Source organism: Pseudophryne corroboree, chromosome 3 (genome assembly GCF_028390025.1).
Source record: "Pseudophryne corroboree isolate aPseCor3 chromosome 3, aPseCor3.hap2, whole genome shotgun sequence".
In the NCBI taxonomy this organism is placed as follows: domain Eukaryota; kingdom Metazoa; phylum Chordata; class Amphibia; order Anura; family Myobatrachidae; genus Pseudophryne; species Pseudophryne corroboree.
The window spans coordinates 425,517,795-425,534,522 of record NC_086446.1 but is presented as its reverse complement, the minus strand read 5'-3'; the positions used below and the strand labels follow the sequence as shown (position 1 = coordinate 425,534,522).

At 46.9% G+C, this 16,728-nt stretch overlaps 1 protein-coding gene across 4 annotated transcripts in view; it reads left to right on the top strand.

The window, feature by feature from the left end:
* Positions 1-16,728, top strand: part of MYBL2 (MYB proto-oncogene like 2) — a 145,138-nt gene that overhangs the window by 28,487 nt on the left and 99,923 nt on the right. For all 4 annotated transcript variants that reach the window (XM_063960288.1, XM_063960285.1, XM_063960286.1 and 1 more), the window contains exons 2-4: positions 14,390-14,483; positions 15,993-16,064; positions 16,583-16,675. In XM_063960288.1, coding sequence (XP_063816358.1) covers positions 14,390-14,483; positions 15,993-16,064; positions 16,583-16,675 — 259 coding nt within the window. The remainder of the gene's footprint in view (positions 1-14,389; positions 14,484-15,992; positions 16,065-16,582; positions 16,676-16,728) is intronic.

Here is a 16,728-nt window from a genome sequence, read left to right as displayed (position 1 = left end):
GGCATATATAAGACTGTATGGAAAAATAGGAAAGAACGGCTGCGCAATGTGTTAGGGCAATAAAAATGAGAGCTGACGTGTAAATAATAAAAAGTAATTTATTTATACTGATAACATCACATAAAGCAGATTATATGTTTAAGATAAGAATTTATACCAGATTAAATGTAAAACACCTTGAATTTTATAGAGATATATAAACTATAGAAAAACACCTGTGATGATGATGATATGATAATGTGTCCAGTGGCAAGCTCCAGAGATAATGTCAACAATGAATGAGCGAAATATAAGAGTGCCGGAAAACAGTCTCAATATAGCAGATATGAATATTTGCCTGTTGTCAGACGAAACAGTAGATACCTCTCCGCGGGCTGGTACAAACCGAGCGTCCTCGGCTATATGGTCCTGCAGTGCCCACTATTTGCTATGCAGCGTGGAGGTGGTTATGCTGTTGTCTGGTAGGTATGACAGGTTCTCAGCGGCGGGCTGATGCAAGCAGCGAGCGGCAGTGGCGTTCTGCCGGAATGTGGAGCCGGAGCAGAGGTAGCTTAATCGTCAGCTTGCTACCTTAGCGGATACCAAAATCAAGGTGTGGAGGAGGGCAGGGTCCTAACGCGTTTCGTCACATATGTGACTTTCTGTTTTGCCCTGTGTCTTCAGCAGGGGAGAGTTCGGGGAGCCAGCTCCATGCTGTGGAGAAAATGGCGCTTTCCGTGCTGAGGGACCAGGCTCCGCCCCCACACAGGCGGGCTTCGGCCCCGCTCATTTTTACAATACTGGCGGGGGTTATGATATATAGTGCCTCTGTAGCCTATATATGAATGTTTGCCATCCCTAGAGGTTTATTGCTGCCCAGGGCGCCCGCCCTGTACCCATCAGTGCCTTGTGTGTTGAGTGTGGGAGCAATGGCGCGCAGCGTTACCGCTGCGCGCTTACCTCCAGTGAAGATCTGAAGTCTTCTGCCGCCTTGAAGTCTTCTTTTTTTCTTATACTCACCCGGCTTCTATCTTCCGGCTCTGCGAGGAGGACGGTGGCGTGGCTCTGGGACGAACGGCAGGGTGAGACCTGCGTTCCGACTCCCTCTGGAGCTAATGGTGTCCAGTAGCCTAAGAAGCAGAGCCTATCACTTAAGTAGGTCTGCTTTTCTCTCCTCAGTCCCACGATGCAGGGAGCCTGTTGCCAGCAGTGCTCCCTGAAAATTAAAAAACCTAACAAAATTCTTTTTCAGAGAAACTCAGGAGAGCTCCCCTGTAATGCACTCAGTCTCCTCTGGGCACAAGATCTAACTGAGGTCCGGAGGAGGGGCATAGAGGGAGGAGCCAGTGCACACCCATACTAAAAGGTCTTTATAGTGCCCATGTCTACTGCGGAGCCTCTCTATACCCCATGGTCCTTAAGGAGTCCCCAGCATCCTCTAGGACGTAAGAGAAATGAGAAATATAGGCAATGCTCAATAGTGAAGTTTATTAAAACATCCAGATTTTATTCACACATCCTATAACACTAAGCGCATTGTAGTAAATACATCAGTCTTTTATGGGCCACATATCCCGGTCTGCAAACCGCGTGGTGATGTCATGGGACCAGGAAACTAGTCGGGAGGGGATATTTGCAGACCGGGATATGCGTCCCTTGTGAGACTGATGTTTGTCTACAATGCGCTTATTGTGATTTCTCTAACGTCCTAGTGGATGCTGGGGACTCCGTAAGGACCATGGGGAATAGACGGGCTCCGCAGGAGACAGGGCACTTTAAGAAAGAATTTGGATACTGGTGTGCTCTGGCCCCTCCCTCTATGTCCCTCCTCCAGACCTCAGTTTGAATCTGTGCCCGGACGAGCTGGGTGCTAATTAGTGAGCTCTCCTGAGCTTGCTATAAAAGTATTTTGTTAGGTTTTTTTATTCTCAGAGAGATCTGCTGGCAACAGACTCTGCATCGTGGGACTGAGGGGAGAGAAGCAGCCCTACTCACTGAAGATAGGTCCTGCTTCTTAGGCTACTGGACACCATTAGCTCCAGAGGGATCGTACACAGGATCTCGCCCTTTGTTGTCCGATCCCGGAGCCGCGCCGCCGTCCCCCTCGCAGAGCCGGAAGACAGAAGCCGGGTGAAAGAAGCAAGAAGACTTCAAAATCGGCGGCAGAAGACTCCAGTCTTCAAACTGAGGTAGCGCACAGCACTGCAGCTGTGCGCCATTGCTCCCACATTAAACCCACATACTCCGGTCTCTGTAGGGTGCAGGGCACAGGGGGGGGCGCCCTGGGCAGCAATTAGGACCTCTTGGCAAAAGTTGGGCATATATGCAGTTGGGCACTGTGTATATATGCATGAGCCCCCGCCATAATTTTACACAAACGCGGGACAGAAGCCTGCCGCTGAGGGGGCGGGGCTTCTTCCTCAGCATTCACCAGCGCCATTTTCTCTCCACAGCTCCGATGAGAGGAAGCTTCCCAGGCTCTCCCCTGCAGAAACACGGTAGAAGAGGGGCACATAAATTAGGCGCAAAAACATTATATACAGCAGCTACTGGGTTAACACTAAGTTACTGTGTGATTCCTGGGACATATAGCGCTGGGGTGGGTGCTGGCATTCTCTCTCTCTCTCTCCCCCCCCCCCCCCCCCCCCCCCCCCTCCTCAAAAGGCCTTGTGGGGGAACTGTCTTCAAAAAGAGCATCCCCTGTGTGTGTGTGGTGTGTCGGTACGCTTGTGTCGACATGTTTGACGAGGAAGGCTATGTGGAAGCAGAGCGGGAGCAAATGAATGTGGAGTCGGCGCCGACACCTGATTGGATGGATATGTGGAAGGTTTTAAATGATGATGTTAATTCCTTGCATAAAAGGTTGGATAAAGCTGAAACCTTAGGACAGTCGGGGTCTCAGCCCATGCCTGATCCTATGTCGCAGAGGCCTTCAGGGTCTCAGAAGCGCCCACTAACCCAAATTGTTGAGACAGATATCGACACGGATTCTGACTCCAGTGTCGATGATGCAAAGTTACAGCCTAAATTGGCTAAAGCCATCCGTTATATGATTATAGCAATAAAGGATGTGTTGCACATCAGAGGAAACCCCAGTCCCTGACAAGAGGGTTCATATGTATGGGGAAAAAAGTCAAGTGGTGACCTATCCCCCTTCACATGAGCTAAATGAGTTATGTGAAAAGGCTTGGGAATCTCCAGATAAACTGCAGATTTCCAAACGGATGCTTATGGCGTATCCTTTCCCGCCAACGGACAGGTTACGCTGGGATTCCTCCCCTAGGGTGGACAAAGCTCTCACACACTTATCCAAAAGGGTAGCCCTGCCGTCACAGGATACGGCCACCCTAAAAGATGCTGCGGATAGAAAGCAAGAGGGTACCCTGAAGTCCATTTATATACATTCAGGTACCTTACTAAGGCCGGCAATTGCGTCGGCCTGGGTGTGTAGTGCTGTAGCAGCATGGACGGATACCTTATCTGAGGAACTTGATACCTTGGACAAGGATACTATATTAATGACCCTGGGGCATATAAAAGACGCTGTCCTATATATGAGAGATGCTCAAAGAGACATTAGCCTTCTAGGCTCTAGAATAAATGCAATGTCGATTTCTGCTAGAAGGGTCCTGTGGACTCTGCAATGGACAGGCGATGCCGACTCAAAAAGGCACATGGAGGTTTTACCTTACAAGGGTGAGGAGTTGTTTGGGGAAGGTCTCTCGGACCTGGTCTCCACAGCTACTGCTGGAAAGTCAAATTTTTTGCCATATGTTCCCTCACAACCTAAGAAAGCACCGTATTACCAAATGCAGTCCTTTCGATCACAAAAAGGCAAGAAAGTCCGAGGTGCGTCCTTTCTTGCCAGGGGCAGAGGAAAGAAGCTGCACAACACAGCTAGTTCCCAGGAACAGAAGTCCTCCCCGGCTTCCACTAAATCCACCGCATGACGCTGGGGCTCCAAAGGCGGAGCTAGGCCCGGTGGGGGCGCGTCTCCGAAATTTCAGCCATAAGTGGGTTCGCTCCCAGGTGGAACCCTGGGCACTAGAGATTGTGTGTCAGGGATACAAGCTGGAATTCGAAGGGATGCCCCCTCACCGTTACCTCAAATCGTCCCTGCCAGCTTCCCCCTTAGAGAGGGAAATAGTGTTAGCTGCAATTCACAAATTGTATCTTCAGCAGGTGGTGGTCAAGGTTCCCCTCCAACAAGGAAGGGGTTATTATTCGACCATGTTTGTGGTACCGAAACCGGACGGTTCGGTCAGACCCATATTGAATTTAAAATCCCTGAACATATACCTGAAAAGGTTCAAGTTCAAGATGGAATCGCTCAGAGCGGTCATCGCAAGCCTGGAAGGGGGGGATTTTATGGTGTCTCTGGACATAAAGGATGCATACCTTCATGTCCCCATTTATCCACCTCATCAGGCGTACCTCAGATTTGTGGTACAGGACGTCTGGATTCTAAATATTCCAAAGTCGCAGTTGATTCCTACGACTCGTCTGCCCTTCCTGGGCATGATTCTGGACACAGACCAGAAGAGGGTCTATCTCCCGATGGAGAAGGCTCAGGAGCTCAAGACACTGGTCAGAGACCTATTAAAACCAAAACAGGTGTCGGTGCATCACTGCACGCGAGTCCTGGTAAAGATGGTGGCATCATACAAGGCCATTCCCTTCGGCAGGTTCCATGCGAGGACCTTTCAATGGGATCTGTTGGATAAGTGGTCCGGATCACATCTACAGATGCATCGGCTGATCACCCTATCCCCCAGGGCCAGGGTGTCTCTCCTGTGGTGGCGGCAAAGTGCTCACCTTCTAGAGGGCCGCAGATTCGGCATCCAGGACTGGGTCCTGGTGAGCACGGATGCAAGCCTCCGAGGGTGGGGGGCAGTCACACAGGAAAGAAATTTCCAAGGTCTGTGGTCAAGTCAGGAGACTTGCCCTCACATCAATATCCTGGAACTAAGGGCCATATTCAACGCCCTAAGTCAAGCGGAGACCCTGCTTCGCGACCAATCTGTGCTGATTCAGTCAGACAACATGACCGCAGTGGCTCATGTAAACCGCCAAGGCGGCACAAGGAGCAGGGTGGCGATGGCGGAAGCCACCAGAATTCTTTGCTTGGCGGAGAATCACGTAAGAGCATTGTCAGCAGTGTTCATTCCGGGAGTGGACAACTGGGAAGCAGACTTCCTCAGCAGGCACGACCTCCACCCGGGAGAGTGGGGACTTCATCAAGAAGTCTTCACGCAGATTGCAAGGCGGTGGGAACTGCCACAGGTGGACATGATGGCATCCCGCCTCAACAAAAAGCTACAGAGATATTGCGCCAGGTCAAGAGACCCTCAGGCGATAGCTGTAGATGCACTAGTGACACAGTGGGTGTTCCAGTCGGTTTATGTATTTCCTCCTCTTCCTCTCATACCAAAGGTGCTGAGAATCGTAAGAAAAAGAGGAGTGAGAACTATACTCATTGTTCCGGATTGGCCAAGAAGGACTTGGTATCCAGATCTGCAAGAAATGCTCACAGAGGACCCATGGCCTCTGCCTCTAAGACAGGACTTGTTGCAACAGGGGCCCTGTCTGTTCCAAGACTTACCGCGGCTGCATTTGACGGCATGGCGGTTGAACGCCGGATCCTAGCAGAAAAAGGCATTCCGGATGAGGTTATTCCTACGCTGATAAAGGCTAGGAAGGACGTGACGGCTAAACATTATCACCGTATATGGCGAAAATATGTTGCTTGGTGTGAGGCCAGGAATGCCCCTACGGAGGAATTCCAGCGGGGCCGTTTCCTTCACTTCCTACAGTCGGGAGTGACTTTGGGCCTGAAATTGGGTTCCATTAAAGTCCAGATTTCGGCCCTATCCATTTTCTTTCAAAAAGAACTGGTTTCTCTTCCTGAAGTCCAGACGTTTGTAGAGGGAGTGCTGCATATTCAGTCCCCTTTTTGTGCCTCCAGTGGCACCTTGGGATCTTAACGTGGTGTTGAGTTTCCTGAAGTCACACACTGGTTTGAGCCACTCAAAACCGTGGAGTTAAAATTTCTCACGTGGAAGGTGGTCATGCTATTAGCCTTGGCTTCAGCTAGGCGTGTGTCAGAATTAGCGGCTTTGTCACATAAAAGCCCCTATCTGGTTTTCCATATGGACAGGGCAGAATTGCGGACCCATCCACAATTTCTGCCAAAAGTGGTGTCATCCTTTCATATGAACCAACCTATTGTGGTGCCTGTGGCTACTCGTGACTTGGAGGATTCCGAGTTACTAGATGTGGTCAGGGCTTTGAAGGTTTATGTAGCCAGAACGGCTAGAGTCAGGAAAACTGAGTTTCTGTTTATCCTGTATGCATCCAACAAGCTGGGTGCTCCTGTTTCAAAGCAAACTATTGCTCGCTGGATCTGTAACACGATTCAGCAGGCTCATTCTGCGGCTGGATTGCCGCTTCCAAAATCAGTAAAAGCCCACTCCACAAGAAAGGTGGGCTCTTCTTGGGCGGCTGCCCGAGGGGTCTCGGCATTACAGCTTTGCCGAGCAGCCTCTTGGTCAGGTTCGAACACTTTTGCCAAGTTTTACAAGTTTGATACCCTGGCTGAGGAGGACCTTGTGTTTGCTCATTCGGTGCTGCAGAGTCATCCGCACTCTCCCGCCCGTTTGGGAGCTTTGGTATAATCCCCATGGGCCTTTTGGAGTCCCCAGCATCCACTAGGACGTTAGAGAAAATAAGATTTTACTTACCGGTAAATCTATTTCTCGTCCGTAGTGGATGCTGGGCGCCCGTCCCAAGTGCGGACTCCTTCTGCAATACTTGTATGTAGTTATTGCTTAAATAAGGGTTATGTTTGGTTGCATCAGGGTTGATCTGATGCTCCGTTGTTGTTCATACTGTTAATTGGGTAAGTTTATCACAAGTTATACGGTCTGATTGGTGTGACTGGTATGAGTCTTGCCCTGGATTCCAAAATCCTTTCCTTGTACTGTCAGCTCTTCCGGGCACAGTTTCTCTAACTGAGGTCTGGAGGAGGGACATAGAGGGAGGAGCCAGAGCACACCAGTATCCAAATTCTTTCTTAAAGTGCCCTGTCTCCTGCGGAGCCAGTCTATTCCCCATGGTCCTTACGGAGTCCCCAGCATCCACTACGGACTACGAGAAATAGATTTACCGGTAAGTAAAATCTTATTATTTCCGATATCATACATGTTCTATGTGAGTGTTTTTAATTGTGTTTGAGTAAACTCTAGATGTTTTAATATACTTCACTATTGTGCGCCTCCTTTATCTTTTTTGAAGACCACCTACAGCCATGTCAGAAGTATGTACCTGCATATACAGATAATTATTGTGCCATAATTAGGTGTATTGCAGCTTTTATGTTGTAGTCACAATGACGCACAAAAATGGTATGGCTTAAAATAAACAAAAAACAAATCTGTTTTTGGCTGCAAAGCTTCATAATTTTGCAACATTTATGTGACATTGGTAGTTTTTTTCATTCTTAAATTAACCTTTTGGTAGAGAGTTATAAATGGTAGGTTTTCACCTAATTGCATTAACAATGTGCCCCCAACTTTTACAAGATCTCTTGGCGATAAGCTAATTGAAAAAATATAACTTTATACCAAGGGGGCGCCCTGGGCAGCAATATAAGCCTCAAGGGACACTGGCATTTAGAGTAGACACTGCGGAGGCAGTATATTAATAAACCCCCGCCAGTATAAATAATTTGAGCGGGGGCGGGGCTTGATCCTCCAGCACTAACCAGCGCCATTTTCTCCACAGCACACTGCAGAGAAGCTGGCTTCCCAGACTCAGCCCTGCTGAACACTGTTACAGAGGGCAAAGAAGAGGGGGGGGGGGGGGGGGGGGGCACATTTAATTGGCGCAGTGAGTGTATATATATTTATATAAAAGCGCTGTACTGGCTGGGATTTTATTCCAGTGTCAGGTGAAAAAGCGCTGGGTGTGTGCTGGCATACTCTCTGTCTCTCCAAAGGGCCTTATTGGGGGACTGTCTCCATATAGATATATCCCTGAGTGTGTGTGGGGTGTCGGTACGTGTCGGCATGTCAGATGAGCCTTCCGCTTCAAAGGAGGAGGTGGAGCAGATGATTGTGGTGTCTCCGTCGGCAACGCCGACATCTGATTGGTTATGTGGAATGTTTTAAATGCAAATGTGGCTTTATTACGTAAGAGATTGGACAAAGCAGAGTCCAGGGATAAAACAGGGAGTCAGTCCATGGCTTTGACTGTGTCACAGGGCCCTTTAGGGTCCCAGAAACGTCCCCTGTCCCAAGTAGCAGACACTGATACCGACACGGATTCCGACTCCAGTGTCGACTACGATGATGCGAGGTTACACCCAAGGGTGGCTAAAAGTATTCATTATATGATTATTGCAATAAAAGATGTTTTACATATCACAGATGGACCCCTCTGTCCCTGACATGAGGGTATGCATGTTTAAGGAAAAGAAACCTGAGGTAACCTTTCCCCCATCTCACGAGCTGAACGCGTTATTTGAAAAAGCTTTGGAAACTCCAGACAAAAAACTGCAGATTCCCAAGAGGATTCTAATGGCGTATCCTCTCCCTGCACAGGACAGGGTACGGTGGGAATCATCGCCCAGGGTGGACAAGGCTTTAACGCGCTTGTCCAAGAAGGTGGCGCTACAGTCTCCAGACACGGCGGCCCTCAAGGATCCTGCTGATCGCAGACAGGAAACTACTTTAAAATCAATTTATACACATACGGGTGCTTTGCTCAGACCGGCAATAGCGTCGGCTTGGGTTTGTAGCGCTGTAGCAGCTTGGACAGATACCTTGTCAGCAGACATTGATACCCTAGATAGGATACCATTTTATAGACCTTAGGTCACATTAAAGACGCAGTCTTATATATGAGAGACGCTCAGAGAGACGTTGGGCTGCTAGGTTCGAGAGCCAACGCCATGGCGATTTCTGCTAGGCGTGCCCTGTGGACTTGCCAATGGACGGGTGATGCCGACTCAAAGAGGCATATGGAAGTTTTGCCTTACAAGGGTGAGGTTTTATTTGGTAAGTGTCTCGTGAACCTGGTTTCAACAGCTACCGCGGGTAAATCTACTTTTTTACCTTATGTTCCCCCACAGCAAAAGAAAACACCTCAATATCAGATGCAGTCCTTTCGGCCGCATAAGTCCAGAAGAGGTCGGGGCTCTTCATTCCTCGCCAGAGGTAAGGGTAGAGGGAAAAGAATGCCTGCTACGGCTAGTTCCCAGGAGCAGAAGTCCTCCCCGGCTTCTACTAAATCCACCGCATGACGCTGGGGCTCCACTGAGGGAATCCGCGCCGGTGGGGGCACGTCTTCGACTCTTAAGCCACGTCTGGGTTCAGTCGGACGTGGATCCTTGGGCAATTGAAACTGTATCCCAGGGATACAAGCTGGAATTCGAAGACGTGCCTCCTCGCCGGTTTTTCAAATCGGCGTTACCAGCTTCTTCCCCAAAAAGGGAGATAGTTTTAGCTGCAATTCAAAACTGTGTCAACTACAAGTGGTTGTTGAGGTTCCCCTAGTTCAACTGGGGAAGGGGTACTATTCAACCATGTTTGTGGTCCCGAAACCGGATGGCTCGGTCAGGCCCATTCTAAATCTAAAATCCCTAAACCTGTACTTGAAAAAGTTCAAATTCAAGATGGAATCGCTCCGGGCAGTTATCTCCAGCCTGGAAGGGGGGGATTTTATGGTGTCACTGGACATAAAGGATGCATACCTTCATGTCCCCATATATCCCCCTCATCAGGCGTACCTGAGATTCGCTGTACATGACCAGTTTCAGACGTTGCGTTTGGGCTTTCCACGGCCCCGAGGATTTTCACCAAGGTAATGGCAGAAATGATGGTGCTCCTGCGCAGGCAGGGGGTCACAATTATCCCGTATGAGAAGAAAAGAAGACTTCAGAGGCGGCAGAAGACTTCATGATCTTCACTGAGGTAACGCACAGCGGTGAAGCTCCGCAGGAGACATGGGCACTTTAAGAAAGACTTTAGGTCTGGGTGTGCACTGGCTCCTCCCTCTATGTACCTCCTCCAGACCTCAGTTTGATACTGTGCCCAGTGGAGACTGGGTGCTTTTCAGAGAGCTCTCCTGAGCTTTCTGACAGAGTATATTTGTTAGGTTTTTTATTTTCAGGGAGCCTGCTGGCAACAGACTCCCTGCATCGAGGGACTGAGGGGAGAGAAGCAGATCTACTTCTGTGAGTTTCAAGGCTCTGCTTCTTAGGCTACTAGACACCATTAGCTCCAGAGGGAGTCAGAACACAGGTCTCACCCTGGAGTTCGTCCCGGAGCCGCGCCGCCGTCCTCCTCACAGAGCCGGAAGATAGAAGCCGGGTGAGTATGAGAAGAAAAGACTTCAGAGGCGGCAGAAGACTTCATGATCTTCACTGAGGTAACGCACAGCGGTGAAGCTATGCGCCATTGCTCCCATACACCTCACACACGGCAGTCACTGTAAGGGCGCAGGGGGTGCGCCCTGGGCAGCATATAAACCTCTTTTCTGGCAAAAATAGTATATATACAGCTGGCCACTGTATGTATGTATGTGTGTGTACATATATATATATATATATATATATATATATGTGTGTGTGTGTGTACATATATATGTGTATGTATGTATAATCTCTCACACACACACACACACACACACACACACACACACACACACACACACACACACACACACACACACACACACACACACACACACACGTGTCCCAAGTGCGGACTACTCCTGCAAGACTTGTATATAGTTTTGCTTACATAAGGGTTATGTTATAATTTTTATCGGTCTTGGACTGATGCTATGTTGTTTTCATACTGTTAACTGGGTAGTATATCACAAGTTTTACGGTGTGGCTGGTATGAATCTTGCCCTTAGATTAGCAAAAATCCTTTCCTCGTACTGTCCGTCTCCTCTGGGCACAGTTTCTCTAACTGAGGTCTGGAGGAGGGGCATAGAGGGAGGAGCCAGTGCACACCCATTCTAAAGTCTTGAGTGCCCATGTCTCCTGCAGAGCCCGTCTATACCCCATGGTCCTTACGGAGTCCCCAGCATCCTCTACGGACTAGGAGAAAAAGATTTACTGGTAGGTCTAAAATCTTATTTTCTCACTTTGTGCCCATTACTTTGGTCGTGTTTAGTTGCTTTAAGTGGCTAAACCCAACCCCTCTGCGAGAGATCTGCATGATAAAAAAAAGCACAATTGGATAACGTGCTCCCAATCCCGCTCTCCCGTCACTTTGAACAATTGAATTTTGCCCAGATTTTTAAATTAAATAATTAGGTAATTTAGTCTTGCATATATTGCCTACTTGCTGCCAGGACACAGATATAAATGTGCCCAGCAATGTATGCCAAGATATCATGCACGTCTGCACTCTTTGGGGTGAATTCAATTGTTATATCGCGCTCGATCTCCCGTCTAAAGTGACGGAAGATCGTAGGGCAATATTCAGTTGTCACCACTGATTGCGTCTATAAGAGTCTGGTTTAGGCACGCAAAGCACATACACACACGCAACTAAACGAATGGGTGCGAGCATGAAAAGAATGAAAGCGTGAAATGAACTTGATGCTGCCAACGGGTGCAAGGTGTGAATAGCTGCGGGGGCTGTGACCCGCAGCAACATATACATTTGAATACGGCGGAACTCAGTTGCAACCCCGCCCCCATCCCCCCGCGCACCTGTTTCTGCTGATGGGCGCAATATAATTTCAGCTCGCTACTCCTGGGGGTGGCGAGCTGAAATGCGCGAAAAGTGGCTTGTTTTGTTTAGTCTGAATTTGCCGTTTTACGTGGCTAAACCCACCTGCCAGGAGCGTGATAATGGGGATCAATTGAGTACCGCTCCACTTTAGACGGGAGATTGGGCGTGATATAACAGTTGAATTCTGTTTTTCGTTTTCTCTTTCTGCTCTGTTCCTGTCGCACAACCCACTCTCTGCCTCTTAAAGATGGGAGGTATCTCTATTGTGCCTGTTGCAGTAACGTAAGCGCAGTGCAGCTATGATTGTCGGGTGTGTCAGTGTTTTAGGCTAACCTGTTTTAACCATTTGTTAGAGGCACAGATGATTTTGAGTTACTCTAGGAATGTGTCGTGTAGAACTATTTAGTAAGGAAGACTTTCTCTATTGCATGTAGATTAAATTGTATTGTTTACATGCGGAATGCCTTGCATGAGAGACTTGATTGGGCCATCTAAAGGGCCCCATACAGTACAAAGATATGTCTGAGGCTGAAGTCGGAGGCGATTTCCCTTAAACTCTCGGGAGCTTCCAGGGAGTGGTTCCATACGATTCGGTACATTTTGCATGCGATACATCTTATGCGATCCCAGCCATGCCTGCGGTAACGGACATATCACGAGTGCAGCACTCTGGGGAGCCGATCCGATCCTCACGGGAACGCGCATCGGATCGGAAACACCTCCAAAATGCCCAATTTCACCCGATATATCAGCCCGAATGCCCTAAATTGGATGAAATTGGGCATTATCGTTCTAGTGTATGGGGCCCTTAAGATTGAAAACCGTTGAGGAATTCCCCTGATACTACTTTCCAGGAAAATTCTGAAATAAAAGGCTGTGAGCTATTGTATTACAGGGCTGCAGTTAATATACCAGCTGTCAGGATCCCGGCATCAGGAATGCTGACATTCGGTGAAATACTGATGCCCGGAATCCTGGCAAACACGGGCTATTCCCACTCGGTTGTTGGGTCCATGCTACCAGCCGAGTGGGAAAATACCCTGTGGCAAGCGCAGCGAACCCATGAGGGGACTCGCTGACGGAATTCTGTCAGATGGGATGTTGCAGTCGGTATACTGACAGCTGGCATTGCGTCTGCAGATGAAACATACCGGATCCATATTACAGGACCATAGAAATTATTCCATAAGTATCTAAACTGTTATGTAATGCCACTAGCACCACAGGAGATAACAGAACGCAGGTTTTCATGAAGGTAGTCTTGATTGGTGAGTATCCATGTCTCCAAATCGTTCGAAACCCTGCTGCCCATAGGTTGCTTTAAAGCAGTTGTACCCACTACATGGGCCAGATGTAGCCTTCATATACCATTTTTGTCGAAACTCAGGGCTTTGGTGCCAGGTGGAGTTTGGTAGACGTAGGAGCTGCCTCAGATGTCCACGTTAAAGGGCTCTACACACTAATAGATTTTACTAAACGATATGAATGTTCTCGTTCATTAATAAACGAGAACTCGTTCATATCGTTTAGAGTGTAGGCACCAACGATGCGCGGCTCCGTGCTCGTTCATCGTTGGTGCCCAGTCGCTTATGCATTCAGGCCAATGTGGACAAGATTGTCCATATTTGCATGCACTGCTATGGAGCTGTGTGACGGGGGAGTGAAGAAACTTCACTCCCCCCGCCACCGGGTCACCATATCCGCCATCGGGCAGCTGGGCGGCATATCGCCGAATGTGTAGGGGGCATAACTGGGGATCTAACAGCCTAAAGGGCTGTGCGCTTACAATTAAAGGCAGACAGCAGCTGGTAAAAGCCTGTCCATGTTAAATTTCCCTCCCTTAATGTCTCAGCCTACAGTACATAATATAAAGATCCATAACCTCTATGCATGCTGATTATACTGCTTTAAAATACTGGATGGATGCTGTTCTGTTAGGTTGCTAGCTTCCAAGATATTTGCAAAAAAATTGCAGAAACAGACGATTTGGCTAAAATAGTGAGAATAACACAATGTTAAATGACTGCATATACTTTTATTGATGGTAAAACAGATTCCATGGCAAATCTTCAAAACTGTACTCCATGTGAATAAAAAGAAACCGGAAAATCACATGACTTAATACTGTATAGATATTCAATTACACCCTGTGGTGATCTTCACACGATAGACACTGAATATACAGATGTAAGTATGGTATTCCTTTTGATAAGAGATCAAATGCAGGAAAATTAATCGATGGAAACAATTTTCTGTCTCTAAACCAGCAATAACAGCCATGGGAGTAATATTTCCAAGCCTGACCAATTCTGTGACTTCTGAAGCCGTTTTACAGCGAAAATATCTTGCATGCTATTCTAGTGTTTGTTCTTCTGTCATTCCTCAAAAGAACGCAAAACAAATTGTACAATGGACTGTAATAAAATCTACAAAAACAAAACCGTGGCACTTTTTGAGCTCATTAGTACCTATTAGTGGAACTAAAAAAAATAAAAAAAATTCTAGTTAATACCAGGGATCTAAATAATAGTAATTCATTTTATTCTCTGAATCATTAGGTCCATTACTCCTGAAATACACTTTTAACATACTTATTAATTCTGTTATTAAGTAATGTCTATTTTGTTGGTTCTAATTCAGTTAGTGTTTGTCTCCCACAGTGATGAACTGGAGGACATGCTTTATCAAGACACAGACTCTGATGTTCCAGAGCATAGGGAAAACAGAGTTAAGGTTAAGTGGAGCCATGAGGAGGTGAGATTGTCTCCACAAACAGATAATTGGTAAAGTCTGCCAGTGATGTGGTGCAAATTGCATATGACAGAAGAACATTAAAACTGGTTATTAAATTGGTTGTCTTATCTATTTTATTATTAGTATTCTACTTTTATTATATGGTGCCATGTGGGGGCCGCAGCGCCTTACAAAGTATCCATCCGTCTACTCCCATCCCCCAGCTTATCTTATGTGCAGAGTTAAGGTGGGTACACACACTGCGATACGCTCCATGAACGATGTTGCGGTTTGTTCCCTTCCCTACCGGACCTCCCGACAGTGTATACACACTCGGCAATACCGCAAACGATATCGTTCGGTGACATCACCCTGCCGTGCAGTTTTGGCCGATCATAGTCAAAATTGAGCTGCATGCACAGACGACAGGGAGGGGTTGATAACGACCCCTGGGAACGCGCATCATCCGCTGTTTGCAGCATAGACTGCGATATTTAAGTCAATATCGATCAGAAGGGGAAAAATTAGTGATATAGACTAAAATATCGCACAGTGTGTATGCACCTTTAAGTTATCAGACTAAAAGTGAATTTCTTTCTTTCTAGCCTGCTCTCTGCTCTTGAGACCTGGATTTCATACTAATAATGATTACACTGACACGTTGTTTTCCATGTAGTTTGCTGTACATGTCAGTATAAAGTATTCAAGTGCAAAGTAACTAATGCTTGAATATAATTTCACTTACTATCTGGTATGACATATCAAGCACGCATTGGTAACTAGAAGCTTGGTTTGCCTTTATCCGATGTCTGGAATGGAAAAAGGTGGAATTTCCCAACTTATGGTCTTAGACAATTTAACTTGGGAAGTACAACACTTATTTATAGAGAGAACATAGCTTCAGTTATTTTAAATATTTGCATTCACTTGTGCTAAATATTCAGTATTTTTAGTTTGATTTTTATCCCTGAATTTAAAAGCATGTTAAAATATGACAGCCATACACTTCCAAACCTGAAATGAAGTTCATGAAATGTGATTAAACAGATAACTGATCACCATTTAGAATTTTCAGGGTGATGAGTGGAAAGAGTTTAGTTTGACATTTTACTTAAGAAAAACAGTCTTCAAAAACATTGGGGTCAATTCTATTGTCCGACAGTTGAATAGCGCCGAGAGTTTGCTCCCGGCGCTATTCAATACAGCGACGAGTAACCCTCAATTGTCGGGAATTCTTCTCTCATCCCCGGGGGATGAGAGAAGAAACCCGACAAAAGTGTGCCGCGCGGCCGGCGCGAGGCTGATTCTGTCGGGAATCAGCCTCGCGCCGGGGAGTTAAGTCGGAGAATGCCCGTTCTCCCGACAATTCAACCTGTTTAGTCGGCGAGAACGGGCCATCGCCGACTTAACTGGGGCTGAATTGAATAGCGTCGGGAGCTAATTCCCGGCGCTATTCAACTGTTGGAGAATAGAATTGACCCCATTGTATGTTGTGCAAACCTTATAACATGCCCGATTTCCCCTCTGCAGGATGAGACTCTGAAAGCCCTGGTGAAAAGGTTTGGACAGGGTGAATGGAAGCAGATAGCCAGTCACATGTCTGTAAGTAGCTCTTCAGTCAGCTGTGGTATTTGCTTTTATGTATTTTTGTAAATTTTAAGAAGGGTGATGAATAATGTAGCTACTTACTACGAAGAGCCATGATGTCTACCAATCAATGCTTAGCTTTTAAATAGATGCTTCATTTTATCTTTATTATAAGAAGCAGACACAGGGTATTAACCATTCATATGGGCAATTTGATAGGTCCTGGTGTTTGCTGTGATGCGGTGGGGTACAGGGAGTAATCATGCTGAGGTATAAGGCTTGATGGTTGTCCATGAGAACAGCATAGTCTGTTCAGGTAACTTCAGAAGTTAATGAGGTAGATGGGCAATATGGTGCAAAATTAGGTAATGAGTGTTCTAATAAAGTTAGAAAACAGTGGCTGAAGTCTTTCAGTTGAATTTTCTTATGGATATTCTTTTTAACCATTGGCATATGATGCATGAGGGAAAGCTTTTATCTTCATGTTAAACATCTATGAAAGGAATGATTTCTCTTCTCTTGTCCTCCCACAGAACCGGACGGAGCAGCAATGTCAGCACAGATGGCTTCGTGTTCTCCACCCAGACCTTGTGAAAGGTCCATGGACTAAAGAGGAAGATGAAAAGGTGTGTGCTACCAGATAAGATATCTATTTGTATCTAGAAAGCTTTATTCGACT